The 14,797-nt window shown below is 42.8% G+C and overlaps 1 protein-coding gene across 7 annotated transcripts in view; it reads left to right on the forward strand.

The window, feature by feature from the left end:
• triob (trio Rho guanine nucleotide exchange factor b) overlaps positions 1-14,797 on the forward strand; it is a 95,288-nt gene that overhangs the window by 30,316 nt on the left and 50,175 nt on the right. For 5 of the 7 annotated variants that reach the window (XM_031873704.1, XM_031873710.1, XM_031873709.1 and 2 more), the window contains 6 exons: positions 5,874-5,948; positions 6,531-6,645; positions 8,754-8,946; positions 10,118-10,222; positions 10,370-10,840; positions 12,128-12,250. In XM_031873704.1, the coding sequence (XP_031729564.1) occupies positions 5,874-5,948; positions 6,531-6,645; positions 8,754-8,946; positions 10,118-10,222; positions 10,370-10,840; positions 12,128-12,250 (1,082 nt within the window). The other 2 variants (XM_031873707.1, XM_031873708.1) reach the window with 2 other exon arrangements.

A 14,797-nucleotide genomic window follows, 5' to 3' on the forward strand; every position in this document is an offset into this window, starting at 1 on the left:
ATTAATAAAAAGCATCCATTTGTTGTTGCACAGGGACAGATTGGTGAGTGGGCAAGTGCTGGGTGCACATCATTGCTATAAAATGCATTTCATAGGGACTACTGCTCTGAATGTTTGGATCCTAAACACACTCTGGAAGCTGAAATCAGGTTTGTGTTGAGCTGGTCAGCACAACAGCCAGGAGAAGTTGTGCTGTAGTATTTCTGCAGTATAATGTAGCAGTCCTTTCTGTCCTGTTCTGCTTTGCTACACATACAGCCTAGCTTGTAATTGCTCTGGGTTTGAGGCTACGAGGTTATGAGCCAGAGGATTGGCATCATGCGGTGTGCCAGGCTGTGCAGATGCACCATGTACAGTCTAGCCTGTGGTCTAAAGAATTGGAAGCAAAGGGATTGGCACAATTCACTGAGGCCGTCTGTTCAGACATGCTGTGGAGAGACGACAGAAATATGCGTTTAATTTTAGCGTTGTGAGTTAGGTGTATGATGCTTGTAGGTGAAAAAAATGGTTTTGTTTATATCTGCACATGTTACAATTTTGGTCAGGGGTTTGTAAACTTTTTCCCATTCTGATCTAAACGTAGTGCATTAAGTCCCCATTACATCTCATGAAAGCCCTCTAGAAACAAGTCTGTAAGCCAGTGTGGATTCTTAAGGATGCCGATGTTTTCAGTCTGTGGTGTGAATAATTGGTTAAAGGCACGGACACAATCTGTTCTGTAGTAGTGTATTGGAATCAGCATGTGAGTGTTTTCAGCCTGGACTTAACAGAGCAAAAGGAAATGGATTGGCACACTTTCTGTGCGTTGTCCAGTTTTACTTCCTGTGATACACAGCGATGTGCATTTAAGGATGCCTCTTGTTCTCTGTTTGCTTTCTAAATTCATTCCATTTGTCTCTGGTCCCTAAGTTCTGTTTTGACTGTTTCCCTTGTCAAGACAATACATTAACTTTATGGCCTTGTCTTGCAGCATTCCACTGTTTTGGACACTGAACTGTTGTTGCATAGTTAATAAATGGAAAAGAGCTTTGATAAGAGGGACCAATCATTCACCAACTGCCTATACATGTAGTGGCAATGCAAATTACCAATATAATAAATAGTTCCACTATTTCACTTTGAGATGCATAGCTCACAAGCAAGGGTGTTGTCCTTCTCCAGCGTTGTCTCATGTCACTGATTCTGTTTGTGATTTGCATGAAGAAGAAGCAGCCATAGGGAGGAGAGTGTACAGACCTCAGAATTGCGTCTCTGCTCTTTGCAGATGATTTGCTTCTGTTGGCTCCATCAGACTGTGACCTTCAGCACGCAATGGGGCAGTTTGCAGCCGAGTGTTAGGCAACCGGGTTGATAGTTACTACCTCTAAGTTTGAGGCCATGTTTTTCTGCCGGAAAATGGTGGTACCCAAACAAGTACCTCAAGTATCTCGTTCACGAGTGAGGGTAAAGTATAGCGGGAGATGGACAGATGGTTGGGTGTGCGTCCGTCCGCAGTGCTGCGGACTTTGTACCGGACCGTTGTGGTGAAGAGCGATCTGAGCCATAAGGCAGTCCATCTATGTTCCGACCCTCATGAGCTTTGCGTAGTGACAGAAAGAATGAGATTGCAGATACAAGCAGCCAAAATGAGCTTCCTTTGTAGGGTGGCTGGGCTCAGACTTCGAGAAAGGGTGAGGAGCTCACACATCCGAAGGGAGCTCAGAGTAGAGCCGCTGCTCCTTTGTGCCAAAAAGGGCCCTCTGAGGTGGTTCGGGCATCTGATCAGGATGCCCCCTGGAGAAGGTTTTCAGGGCATGTCCAATGGTAATCAACCCCGGGTTAGACCCAGAACACGCTGGAGAGATTATATATTTCTTCTGGTTTGGGAATACCTGGGGGTCTCCCAGGAAGAGCAGGAAAATGTTGCTGGGGAGTGGGACGTCTGGAATACCCTGCGAAGCCTGGTGCCCAGCGACCCTCTCCCGGGTAAGCAGAAGGTAGTGGATGCATGGAGCTCACAAGCAAGAGCATCGTTGTACAATATATCATGCATTATGTGTTGTCAAGCCAACCCAAGCATAAACAGACTCGCCGTGACATACTACTGTTATCCGTTTGATTAATGTATTCATAAGATGTCTGTATTACTAGATATGCAGAGAGAGATAGCATAATTACACATGTGAATGCCCATGTGTGTGTGTGTGTGTGTGTGTGTTCGTGTGTTCGTGCATGTGTGTCATGATGACATCTGTCATCCGCCACGCGTGCATTTGTGTCTAAATGATCCACTACCTGTCATGTGCAGTTGAACTCGCACTCATGTCCTTGTATTTCCTGTTACTAAGTAGATATGCGAGGACAGAGGTGTCACAGTGAGCAATCTACTTCTCCTCTTCATTTCCTTGTTTTGAATTTTAGATTAAAAAAATAGTGATTATAAAAAAGCTCACTGTAAAAACCATATTTCTTAGACATCATGCATTTTGCCTCATTTTACAGGGCGCTGAGTGCGGTCTGCCAGTAGAATGGATTGCTCTCATTATGAGCGTGTTATGAACAAGCAGCCTGTGATTGAAAAGCTTTATTTCATGCTCGGCAGACTTGTAAATGAGGGGTTGCGTGTAGTGAAGAGAGGAGATTGTTGTGTGTGCCTGTGTGTTCTGGTGTGTTAGTGTGTGGAGTGAAAGGCGATGATGGGATTTCATGAATCACAGTGTATAGGGTCATATTTGATCTCTGTAGGATAGTGTGTGCTTTATTGCTGCATATGAACATGATGCAAATTAGGAAAGGCTCTGTGGTTGTTGTTTTTTTACTTTTGGAATTGTGCCTTTTTTTTTACTGTGTTGACATTATAAGTATTGCACCATCATACCATGGAAACAACTTATTCTTCACCGGCAGCTGTATTTTGCAGCTCTGCATTATTGGTGTGATTTTTATTTTTGTGATCAGTACAACGCTTTATGTGGAATTGACCAACCTGATCTGCAAATCCCGTTTTCCAGCGTTAAGATGTACAACTTGTATGATGGCCACATGTGCTTCTAGCTTACTGCAGCCTTCCACACAAAACCGAAAGTGCATGTTCGTCCAGCCTTTCTGCCAGATTCGGTCCAACGTGGAACAAACTGCAGTTTGGGCAGTGCTGCAGCAGTATAGTAGAGGGCAGTGTTGGCTCTGTGCCAGGGCCAGTATCTTACGTAAACCACCACAGTAAGGAATGTGTCTGGGCACGCTTCACAGGAAAACACACACGCATGTGCCAACACACAAAGTGCAAGAGGAGTCTTTCTGCTTGGGCTCTGTAGTGCTGTGATGCTCAATACACACACACACACACACACACACACACACACAATGAAACGCTCTTTAAAGTCTATGTCTCTGTTTTTAACGTCTTCCCAGCTATTGCCATGCTGAGTCCTCTCACCTCGTTCTCTGTGTATGAGAGACGGGGTTTGGATGAGAAACAGGTGCGGTGTGGATTGTAAGGGACTCGCTCTGTTTAGCCCCTCCCTCTCTCTCTCTCTCTCTGTCTCTCTCTCTCTCTGTCTCTCTCTCTGTCTCTCTCTCTCTCTCTCTCTGTCTCTCTCTCTCTGTCTCTCTCTCTCTCTCTCTCTCTCTGTCTCTCTCTGTCTCTCTCTCTCTCTCTCTCTCTCTCTCTCTCTGTCTCTCTGTCTCCCTGTCTCTCTGTCTTTACATTGCATTTCGTCACATCCCTTTTTTTCTCCTTCATATCCTCAGGTCATAACTCATTTGCGACCTGGAAGTAGCAGTCATAGGTTTAATGATAAATGTCTTCATTGTACCGTTTTTCTCTCTACTTGCATCAAGCTGTGTGCTGGAAAATATTCCAATTTTGAGAGCAAATACTCAACTTTGAATAATCACTGGTTCCTGCCCGAGATTATGGCTTTACTGTAGTTTAAAATTAATTTAGAATCATGACTGACTTTTATTTGAGGGCATTCGGTTTGTGTGTGTGTGTGTGTGTGTGTCTGAGCGCATGATTAATCTCTCGGTCTAGCATTATCTAATTAGCTCATTCCCATTAGTAGTCGGTGTGATTAAATGTTTATATTATAACTGTCAAAGCAGCATAGTGTTTATGTAAAGTTGTTGCTCTTTCCTCTACAGTAGTTGCCTTCCTTTTTGACCCTTACGCTCTGTTTACCAAAATGGAGCTAAAAAATATTTCTTATATTTTCATGTTTTATTCCCTCGACGGCATTCTTTATGATTATGATTTGCTGTTAGCACACCACTTCAAATACGTGTTTCCTTATTTTGCCTGTGTGCTTATGTAAAGGAGTATATTTAGTGTGTGTAGGTGTGTGTGTGTGTGTGTGTGTAAATGTGAGGGAGATGACTCACAGCTAAAATGAGCGATATCTGATGACATCATCAGCTAACTGCATCTGCAGAGAGGCACTGCCCCCCACACACACACACACACACACACACACACATCACTCGCATGCATTCATTCTCTGTGGTCAAAACTGTAAGAAGAAACCTTTTTTATTGTCATATACACAAAATTTGCCTTCTGCATTTGACCCATCCCTGTATATAGGGAGCAGTGGGCTGCCAATGATAGGCGCCGGGGAGCCGGGGATTCAGTGTCTTGCTCAGGGACATTACAACACATGACACGTCCCAGTCGAGGATCAAACCATTGACCCTGCGATTACCAGACAACCCGCTTAAGCCAGTGAGCCACGGTCACCCCCTATAAAGCAATATCATGGTTGATGTGGTTTCTGTTTTTGTAAATGCCACATTATAGCTTCCAGCTATGGATGATTGTGCATTCCAGTGCTTTGATTGTTTTTATTTCCATTTGCTGCATTTCCATAATGGAATTTTCCAGAAAAGTATTTCTTTGTGGGTTTTTATGACTCTGCGCCGACAACAGCCATTGTCAAGAAAGTGGTGTCTCAGTAGCACCTGGAGGAAGTTTCTTCGAATTTGACACAAACGTTTAACTGGACTCAAGGATGAACTGATATATTTTGGTAGTCAAAGGTTAAGGTCACTGTGACTACACATCCGTTCTATTCTTGTGAACGCTATATCTTAGGAACGCCCTGACCACCCGTAACTGCCATAACTTAAGAAGTCATGTGTTAATCATGACAATTTCATACAAATGAGGATAAAATGATGAAGTGATGACACTTTTTACGGACATGGATGTACATGGTGGAGGCATATAACCGTGAGGTGGTAATTCTAGGTTATTTGTGGTAATCATAAAGTTATTCATTGTTGCAGAATTTGTAATGTTAACCAAATAAGAATACACTGAATATACATAGAAAGAAACATAACAGTTATTATCAGATATGTTATGCTGTCGAAATTAAGAAAATATCTTTTAGTCATTTGACTATATTGCACATCGTTACATTATTCTGTTCAGAGGACCATCTAAACCAGTTGTCTTCACGACTAACTGCTCTGATACAAAGATGCAGGTGTGTGTGTGTGTGTGTGTTGCTCCATTTTGCTTCCTGTGACCATGGTTGAAACAAAGTGTTTGAGTGGTGTTTTTATGAAATGCAGCTGATGGTGTTGTCCAAGGTGTACGTCCATGCATGTTGTATAACATTGTTGCCTTTGAAACAACATGTCAAAGAAAGTTGATTGGCTGGTTGAGTTTTCTTTCCTCATTGGCTGTAGACAATGACTTGATTGGGAGACTTGACTGAAGTCATCTGGATTAAAACAAGCAGTTTGCCGGGTCAGTCAAACAGCAAACACTAACCATGAAAAAAATATAGTCTTCTTGACTGAATTGATGACAGAGATTCATTTGTCTTTGTGTTTGAATTTTTGTTGCAAGCCACCCGCCTCGCTTACCTATCCATTTCTCTGTGTTTCAGGGTTTCATCGCAATGAGGATATGAAGGCCATTGATGTGCTTCCTATCCTCAAGGAGAAGGTCGCCTTTCTCTCAGGTCAGATATATACTCTACTCATGCATGGTTGTTGTCGCGTTAGCACGCCGATACACAGCAATTTATCAGAAGAGATAAATGCGTGACGGGAAGTCATCAAGATCATTTAGACCGAAGTGGAGAATTAAGTCATGTACAATATGCTCTTTTAAGTGTCAGCCAATCACAAAGACAGCTTTCCGTTTCAGCATGAATAAGTTATATCTTATTGTTGTTTATTTTAGTACTTCCGAGAGTTGCAAAGTCATACTCTTGATCATAATAATAACAGGATCACAAGAAGACTACAAGACGTGGCTCCTTTGCTTGAAAGACTCTGTGTGGAGTTGATGTAATTCCTGACTTTGTGTGTTTCTTGATGCACAGGCATTTCACAGGATTAATGTGTGCAAAGCAGAGAAACCCCTGGACACGTTGCTAGTCCATAACTTTGGTGATACAGGAACAAAAAATTTACCACAGGGAAAAAGATTATTGACACTCTTCACTCACCACTTGGCTTAGCTCTGCTTCAGCCTTGCTGCAGTATATGAGCATTGGAAGAAGCGGTTATTTAATTGTTTTGTTTTTTTTTATCCAAAGGTGGCAGAGACAGACGCGGGGGTCCCGTTCTCACCTTTCCAGCACGAAGCAACCATGACAGAATACGACCCGAAGACCTGCGCAGGCTTATAGCCTACCTGGCTACTATTCCCAGGTGGGAATAATTTACTCACAAACACAACAGTGCACACGATTTCAGTGGAGGATTCTTACTTTTTTTTTACTGTGAACATGCATCACACACACACGCATGCACACACACACACACACACACAGCTTTTTAGACCCCTTTCTTGATCCTGGGTTAATTTGAAACAGACTCCTCCTCTTGGCCTTTTGTGCAGTCACACTCACACACATCTCATTTGCTTTCTTTGTGTCAGACTTTCCCACCTTGCTTTGATTTACAACGCTGAAGCATAACCTGAGGCTACAAAGAGCTGGGATGGTTTTTATTTTGGATTCTGTGAATATTCAACCCCCTTTCCTCTTTCCCCCCCGAGTCATATCCTCCTAACTTTCTAGAAAAAAAGCTTTATGTAGGTTCCCACTCATTACTTTTTAGTAACTCTCTTTCTCTCACTCTGCCATTGATAATGTCTCGTTAGAGTGAGACAGGTCTGATTAAACAACTTAGATTGCAGCTTCTTTTTTCTCTATAAGTGTTTAAAAGACGTTGACTTTTCTTTCCTGTTTCCCAGTTTGCAGGAAGCATGTAGCCACAGGATGTTTTTGCAAGGTACTCCATTGCGCTCTGAAGTTCTCTGCATGCTGATGTGGAAGTCTAGAAACCCCTTTCCTTCACATGTGACACCTAGCTCCAGGCTGTTCTGTTTGGAGTCAGTTGTGATTAGCTTGGAGGGAAGCTTGCACTCTTCTGTTCTGATCCCTCTGCGCTGCTCTTTCTAATGCTTTACAGGTCGAGTGCTTTGAGTCTTTTTCACAGAGTTTGGAGATTCGTCTTGAGGCAAGAGGAGGTCCAGATCAATTTCTGTAAAGAATTGGGTCCATGTTTCATCAGGGCTTCAGGGCTTTCTGGGATGTACAAGGCAAAATAAAAAATAAGTCAACAGTATTCAGAATGATGCAAATGTTTGTATAGCGTAGATAGTTTGCTATTGCTAGTCTGTATTAAAGTCCAAGAACAAACTATTAATCAGATATGACCCCTGGAAAGAAGTCTTTTTGCATATTTTCAGAGGTGCATAAAAACTCAAAAAAAGGAATCTCATCAATTTTAAATCATGTAACTGAAGGAAGGATTGGGATGTTTTGTTCTTTATTCTTCTGCTTTTATGCCACATTACTTGGTGTTCAGCTTGGAGTGCAGACCAAGCTGGATTAAACTGTTACATGTGAAAAATGTACTCTGTATTCCTTCCTCTGTCCCATCCTAATAGAATGTATTAAAAAACATATTTAAACATTTTTGTTATTTGTAGTGCTTTTCTCTTAAAGCAGTATGTGGCGTTGCAGTAGCTTGCTGTGTTAAGCTGTGTTAAGAGGTAAATTAGGAGGAGATAAGATATGTCTGTTTTCATCTGTCAGTTTGAGGCGCAGAAGGAACCAAGTGTCACTAACTCAGAAGGAGGTCGGCTTGATTTCTCTTTCTCCTGTCTAAATATTTCTTTTGTCTTTCCCCTTCTGCTACATCTGCTTTTCTCTCTCTCTCTCCCTCTCTCCCTCTCTCTCTCTCTCTCCTCTCCCTCCTCACCCTGTTTTCTCTACCCATTTGGCCGCCTATCTGTTTTCAGAGAGTGAGGTCAGAGAGAGTTAGAGCAGGAGGGCCTGCGTTTGTTTCCGTCTCCTAGCTAGACACATTCAGATTAAAGCCTTTAACACCGAGAAACAACCTTTTATGGACTTATACAGCACCAGGACTCCTGGTAAGCAGCAGTGGAAATTTCAACGCTTGAACGTTTTAACACTTTTTTCCTCTCCAGATGCTCTGGAGATTTGCACGGGATCTTTTGACTTTAAATGTTTTTGCCATCTTTGCATTTAGATGTTATGTGTTTGGTGGCTTTGAAGTGTCTCCGATTCTGGTATGTTGTGACGATGAAGTGAGTCAATGGTTCGACATTGTTTCTTTCAGCTCATTCAGGATTGTTCAGTCTCAAATCAATCACATCTGGTTGCTTTTGTCACTTGTCCATACTCTGTCCCCTAAAGCTACCCGAATGGTTTAAGCCTAATACAATAATTTGAAAGTAATATATCTTCACACGTGTTAATTTGCTATTTATTCCTGTTTCTTTGCAGTGAGGAGGTGGCCAGACATGGCTTCACAGTCATTGTGGACATGCGTGGTTCTAAGTGGGACAGCATCAAGCCTCTGCTAAAGATCCTCCAAGAGTCTTTCCCGTCTTGTATCCACGTCGCCCTCATCATCAAGCCAGACAACTTCTGGCAGAAGCAGAGGACCAACTTCGGCAGCTCCAAGTTTGAATTTGAGGTTGGTGAAACTCTACATACTTTTACTACCTCTAATGCACAAAACTAAAGCCTTTAACATACAGCCTGGTTTTGTTGTTGTGGATGTTAGAGTCTCTTTTATTTGCACAGGTTAATGATTATATTACTGTTTTCTACACGAGATGGAGGTATTGCTAGTGCTCATTGCATCAGACTATTGTTATATTTATTATTAAGATGAGTAATGTGTTCTGAGTTTAGACATCGGTCTTAATTTATCAGCTCTAATTGAGCTGCTGCTCAGTGACAGTGGCACTGCTTGGTCCCGTGTGGGCATGTGGTGGTAGTATATTTAGTCCTGACCCAGTTACTATGGGAACAGGAGATATAGGACATGGCGTTATAAGCATGACATCCCATCAGTGGGGAGTTGGATTTGGACAAGCCGCTTGTTGTTGTTTTTTTACAATGTGCAAAGTTCTAGATGGGGGAAGTGATCAAGATGTGCTCTCCGTCGTCCTCGTCAAGTACTGTTGAGTTTTCACAACTGCTGCGCATTATCCAGCAGTACCAGATGATGTTTTTATTGCAACCCCCCCCCCCTGCTGCCAACGTGTGTAGGTTCACCCCTCAAACAACAGCTACTTGTGTGTCTTAGTTTGCGGGCAGATTAAAAGAAGCTTTGAAAAAAAATACCTTTTGTTAAAATAGTTTCTATACTGGAGAGCACTCAGGCAGGCTCCAACCCCAAGTCCGACCATTTATTTTGCGTTTTTATTGTGCTCCCCTTGCTCTCGTGAACCTCTGCAGTGTTTGTTTTTTCACTTCCTGAGAGTTCATATTCGTGTATTTCCATCTTATTAACGATAACAAGAAAGCAGCTTAAGATGTCAGGAATGCTGTTTTTTTGGTCACCCCACCTATCTAAACAGTAGACATGTGGAGCCGCTGACTCTGCACATTGTTTTCAAAATCTTGGTTTAACAGTTGAAAATATGTTGGCAAGTTAATATTTGATTAATTTGGAGTATTACGATGATGATGACTGTGATGGTGATTAAATTGTATTGGTCTTTCTCTCTTTGCCTCCTTCTTATCCTCCCTTTTTCTTGTTCACTTCTTTTCTTTGCCTGTATTCACCCATCTTTCATTTTTTTCTGTCTCTTCATTGTCACTTCTTCATCTGTCCCACATGCACCCACCCACACCAGACGGTGATGGTCTCCTTAGATGGTTTATCCAAGATTGTGGACTCATCCCAGCTGACAGCTGACTTTGAGGGCAGCTTAGAATACAACCATGATGAATGGATTGAGGTTTGGATACTTAATTTTTTTGTTCTGCTCATTAAAAGTTACACACAGAAAACTTTATCTGCAAGATTCACTTTACTTAGACTTGATTAGGTGAAATTCAGTATTCCCATTTTGGAAAATCAAGTTCACTTTTGACTTTCATTCCAGGTGCGGCTGTCGTTTGAGACCTTTGCCAGCGACTCGGCGAGGGCACTTGCACGCCTCGAGGAGCTCCAGGAAACCTTGTCCCAGCGGGATCTCCCGCGGGACCTGGAGGGGGCTCGACGGCTCATGGAAGAACATGCGTCACTTAAGAAAAGGGCCACCAAGGCGTCGGTGGAGGAGCTGGATGCGCAGGGACGAAGGCTGCTACAAAGGCTACAGTTACAAACTGCAGGAGGTGGAAGTGGCGGTGAAAGCGGGTACGGTAACCGCAGTAGCGGAGCGAGTGGAGATTCCAACGACCATCACCACGGCTTCCATGTGCATGCGGACGCACACAACATAGTAGCTAAGGTGACGGGTTTGCTGGATAAGTTGCACGGGACACGCCAGAATCTGCAGCAGTTGTGGCACATGAGGAAACTGAAGCTGGACCAGTGTTTCCAGTTGCGTCTGTTCGAACAGGACGCAGAGAAGGTCAGAGTGCTATTTCATTCTATTCTCCTTGCTACTGTATATACATGATGCTCTAAACCATGTCGATTTTGATTGGTTCCGCACTGCCTCATAAAAGTGAAGACACAATGCGCTCAATTTATGATTAGATCTGTGAAGACAGGGCGCTGGATCCTTCATGTGAATAATATGAAATGAAAGACTAGGGCTGCACCCCAATGTGACTTTTTAATACTACCACACGGACGTTTCGGGCAAGATGCCCTTCCTCAGCGTGTATTCTGGCAAATTCACAATTACTACACCCAGGTGGGGTTAATTATAGGTGGTTGCAACCAGAACTCACTGCCTCCTCATTTTCTTGCTACTTGGTGTTATGTGTTGATATGTGCCAACGCACAACTCATTTCTTGATACATAGAAGTATTTCAATCTGCACAGAAGCTAATCTGATGCGTGAGCATGCATGCATGCATGTCACGCTTGGCTAGGTATTTGAAAACATTACATCAATCGAGATGTTAAAATCCTAAAATCAACCTTTATCCCAGATTAGCAAGGCATGGATGTATATAGTATTACAGATGCATTGGTGGACTGAAACTACTGGCAAGTGTTGGCAGAATGTTAATGCACAATATCCTGATCATATTAATTCTTATAATTGGACGTGTGGATTTTTTTATTTGACAAATTCTTTTGGTAATATGAGATTGAGTTGTGTGTTTTTTTTATGTACTCAAATCCTATTTTATATCTTGAGCAAATATTATCTGAGCTGTGCGTTTGTGTGCATAGAAACAGAGAGGAAATGAATGTGTTTGAGTGTGTGCCGGTATGTGGTCAGTGTTTCAGAGAGTGTGATGTTGCGTGCCTGGTGCTGAGTAATAATAGTAACAATTTTAAACCGTGCAGAGCTGGAGGCAAATGCAGAGGCCTGCTAATGAAAGTGTCGGAGCTGTAATTAAACACACCTTTTCCATACACCAAGCATGTCGAGAGAGGAACATAGAAAGAATACACCGCCACATAAATGAAGGGTAAAGTGCTGAAGTGGGCACACACACACACACACACTCAGAGAGAGCTTGTTCTTCTGTTCTTACTTATTACAGAGGAGCTTTAACATGACTTCCTTCTAGAAGTCAGTGCAGCGATGAAAGGTTAATTACAAACACTCAAACAACAGGCTCTCTCTTGTTCTCACTGCAGTTGCTGTGAGTAAACATGAGATGGAAAGACCCTTTTAATTCTGTTGCATTCTGTCAAACTATCTGCATTTTTCTCCCCCTCTTTTGTTGTATGTAGATGTTCGACTGGATCATGCACAACAAGGGGCTTTTTCTCACAAGTTACACAGAGATCGGAGGGAACCACCAGCATGCGGTGGAGCTGCAGACCCAGCACAACCACTTTGCCATGAACTGCATGGTAAGAAGTTGTCTTTGTCTCTGTTGGGCACACACACACACATGCACAGAAACACACTCAGACACAGGCGATACGGTCATTACTATCATTCACAGTAACAAGCTAAGGCCTCCCACCCCTTTACAACCACCACACACACACATGCACCTTTTATTTTATCCCAAACTATCCTCTTCCTTGGGCCATGACTCGCTGTAGACTTTATACTTTCTGTCCTGCCACTGTCTCTCTCGTATTATTCAGCTGTTTTCCATTCTGCCTCAACTCTGCCCACTCTGTCATGTCTTGTCAGAGTGCCGTTCCCATAATTGACCCATATTTACGTCCCTGCCCCTCCCAGAGATGTGTGCTGCCCTCTGTTGCTCGGCTTCCCAACCCTCCCTGCCCTCCCCTACCTCACTATAGTCCGTGGAGCTCTGCTGTGGACTAATAAATGTAGCTGAAGACATTACACTGTGTTGACTCTGCAGTCCTAACCCGTCTTGGTCATGCTCGCTAAAAACATATGTCATAAATACCTGTTTGTCTTCTGCCTACCACAAACCATACACTGCCCAAACTACCCAAAAGAAAATGTGTTAAATCACAGATATTTCCTTTTTCACCATCATACAGTATAAGTACATTTTGTGATTATTATTTTTTTTAATCCAAAAAGCACCTCAAAAAAGAGTCCTAGAGGCGCTCATACCCAAACATCTCACAGTAAATATGGTTGGTCTGGAAAGTGTAGCCAAGAGGAAAAGGGGCCCATGGCCTCAATCCTCCCGCTCACAGTGTCATTGGTGTTAGGAACCATGCGCAGCGAGTGGCGTCAACATCAGGTGCCAGAGGTTGCCTCGTGCCTCAGTGACCACCCAAAGCCAGTTGTGTCAACACTGTGGGTTGAGATGAAGAAATAACCCCCGAGAGAACAGTGGTAGAAAAGACAGATGGAACTGCATTATAAACACACATATTTTCACAATACACTGGAAACACACACACACACACACTCGGGTACACTCAGTGACCACCGCCCCCTCCACCCATTCTTCCACAGGAAGCAGTGCTTCCCCTTCCTGTTGCCTGCCAGGCTGAAAGGGAATACATAGTGTCAGGGGGTGTGTGTTTATGTGTGTCTGTATATATGTACTTTTTGGTCCTCTTGTTTCTGTGTGTGTTTCCAGTATATGTGTACATGTATATATACACATAAATACACAGGGCTTATCATGTTACAATGTGGGTCTCTCTATCACTCTTTAGATGAATTGATCTCTGGGTCAAAGGTGTTGCCCTCCTTTTCCTCGTCTCTCTCTTTCTGTTGGTTTTTTTCTCTCTTTCAGTTTCACTTGCCCCATATACTCTCATCAGGTTTGAGTTAGGAATACCTTCTCCCTATCTCTGCCCCTCCCTTTCCTCCATCCGTTTTTGGTTAAGGCTTTACCACCCTTTGTGTTTGAGTAGTCCAGCTTCTGGTGTCTAATCTAATTCATAATGTCCTACAGATGGCTCGAGGCCTCCGGCTTTATTGGTTGTGACTTGGATGGATGTGTGTGTGTGTGTGTGTGTGTGTGTGTGTGTGTTCTCTTTTAGGTCTTTTTGTGCATGTGTCTTTTCCAAAAATGCCCATTGTTCCCCATGGAATAATTCCACATAAGATCTATAGTAGTTTAGAGATACTTCTCCTGTTATATTTGATTTGTGTCTTTGTAATATTTATAGTAGGATTACAGTGGTTCTACTGTGTACCACTTACCTACTGCTTCGTACTCAAGAGCAGTTTAACTCCCTTGGTTTCTCATGTGAGCCAGCCTTCTAAGCTCACCACTGTCTCTATTATCCTCGAGCCAACATCAGACTTAATCTAGTGCTTTTATGTCCCAGTGCCACGATTTTCTGGATTTTGGTCAGTGGGGAATGGCTTTGCTGGGTTAGCATGCAAAAACTCCTACAAGTGAAAGTAAAGCTATTCAAAAACGTTCTATTTCTAAATCCTACTTTCAGAAGAAGAGACCGTCAGAAACAATCTCAAAGCCATATAGGTTAAACAAAACAATGCGCCAATCCAGTGTCTTCACCGTTGATGAGAGCTCATACTTTGTCTCTGTCTGAGGGCTGTAGCTGGTGTTGGGTACATCGTTCCTCCCCGTTGTGATTGAAACAAACAGACTAAGAGCCATAATAGGCTCCAGGAGCAGTAATTGAATAGAATAATAACAGGCTGTTAACACAGTTGTTAATTAGCGTTTGCTGATCCGTGCCTATCTACACAAAACAGCTTGGAGCCCATATATTAAAAAAGACTGAATGATATGAGACAAATGAGTTTCTTTTCAATATTCACTTGGGATATGCATCCCAAGTGAATGACTTTTTAATGCCCACAAGGGTGTGTGTGTGTGTGTGTGTGTGTGTGTGCGCGTGCATCCGTGAGAAGTGGAGGGGTAGTTTATGACGAGGGTGCATGTGTTGACTTTCATTCTCTCTGATATTTCTCACAGTGTACGTTAATGTGATTGTGGCTACAATATTTCACTAACACGCTTTGATTGCTTTGTAGAA

The sequence above is a fragment of the Anarrhichthys ocellatus genome, unplaced genomic scaffold, assembly GCF_004355925.1.
Source record: "Anarrhichthys ocellatus isolate YVR2014 unplaced genomic scaffold, GSC_Weel_1.0 scaffold74, whole genome shotgun sequence".
In the NCBI taxonomy this organism is placed as follows: domain Eukaryota; kingdom Metazoa; phylum Chordata; class Actinopteri; order Perciformes; family Anarhichadidae; genus Anarrhichthys; species Anarrhichthys ocellatus.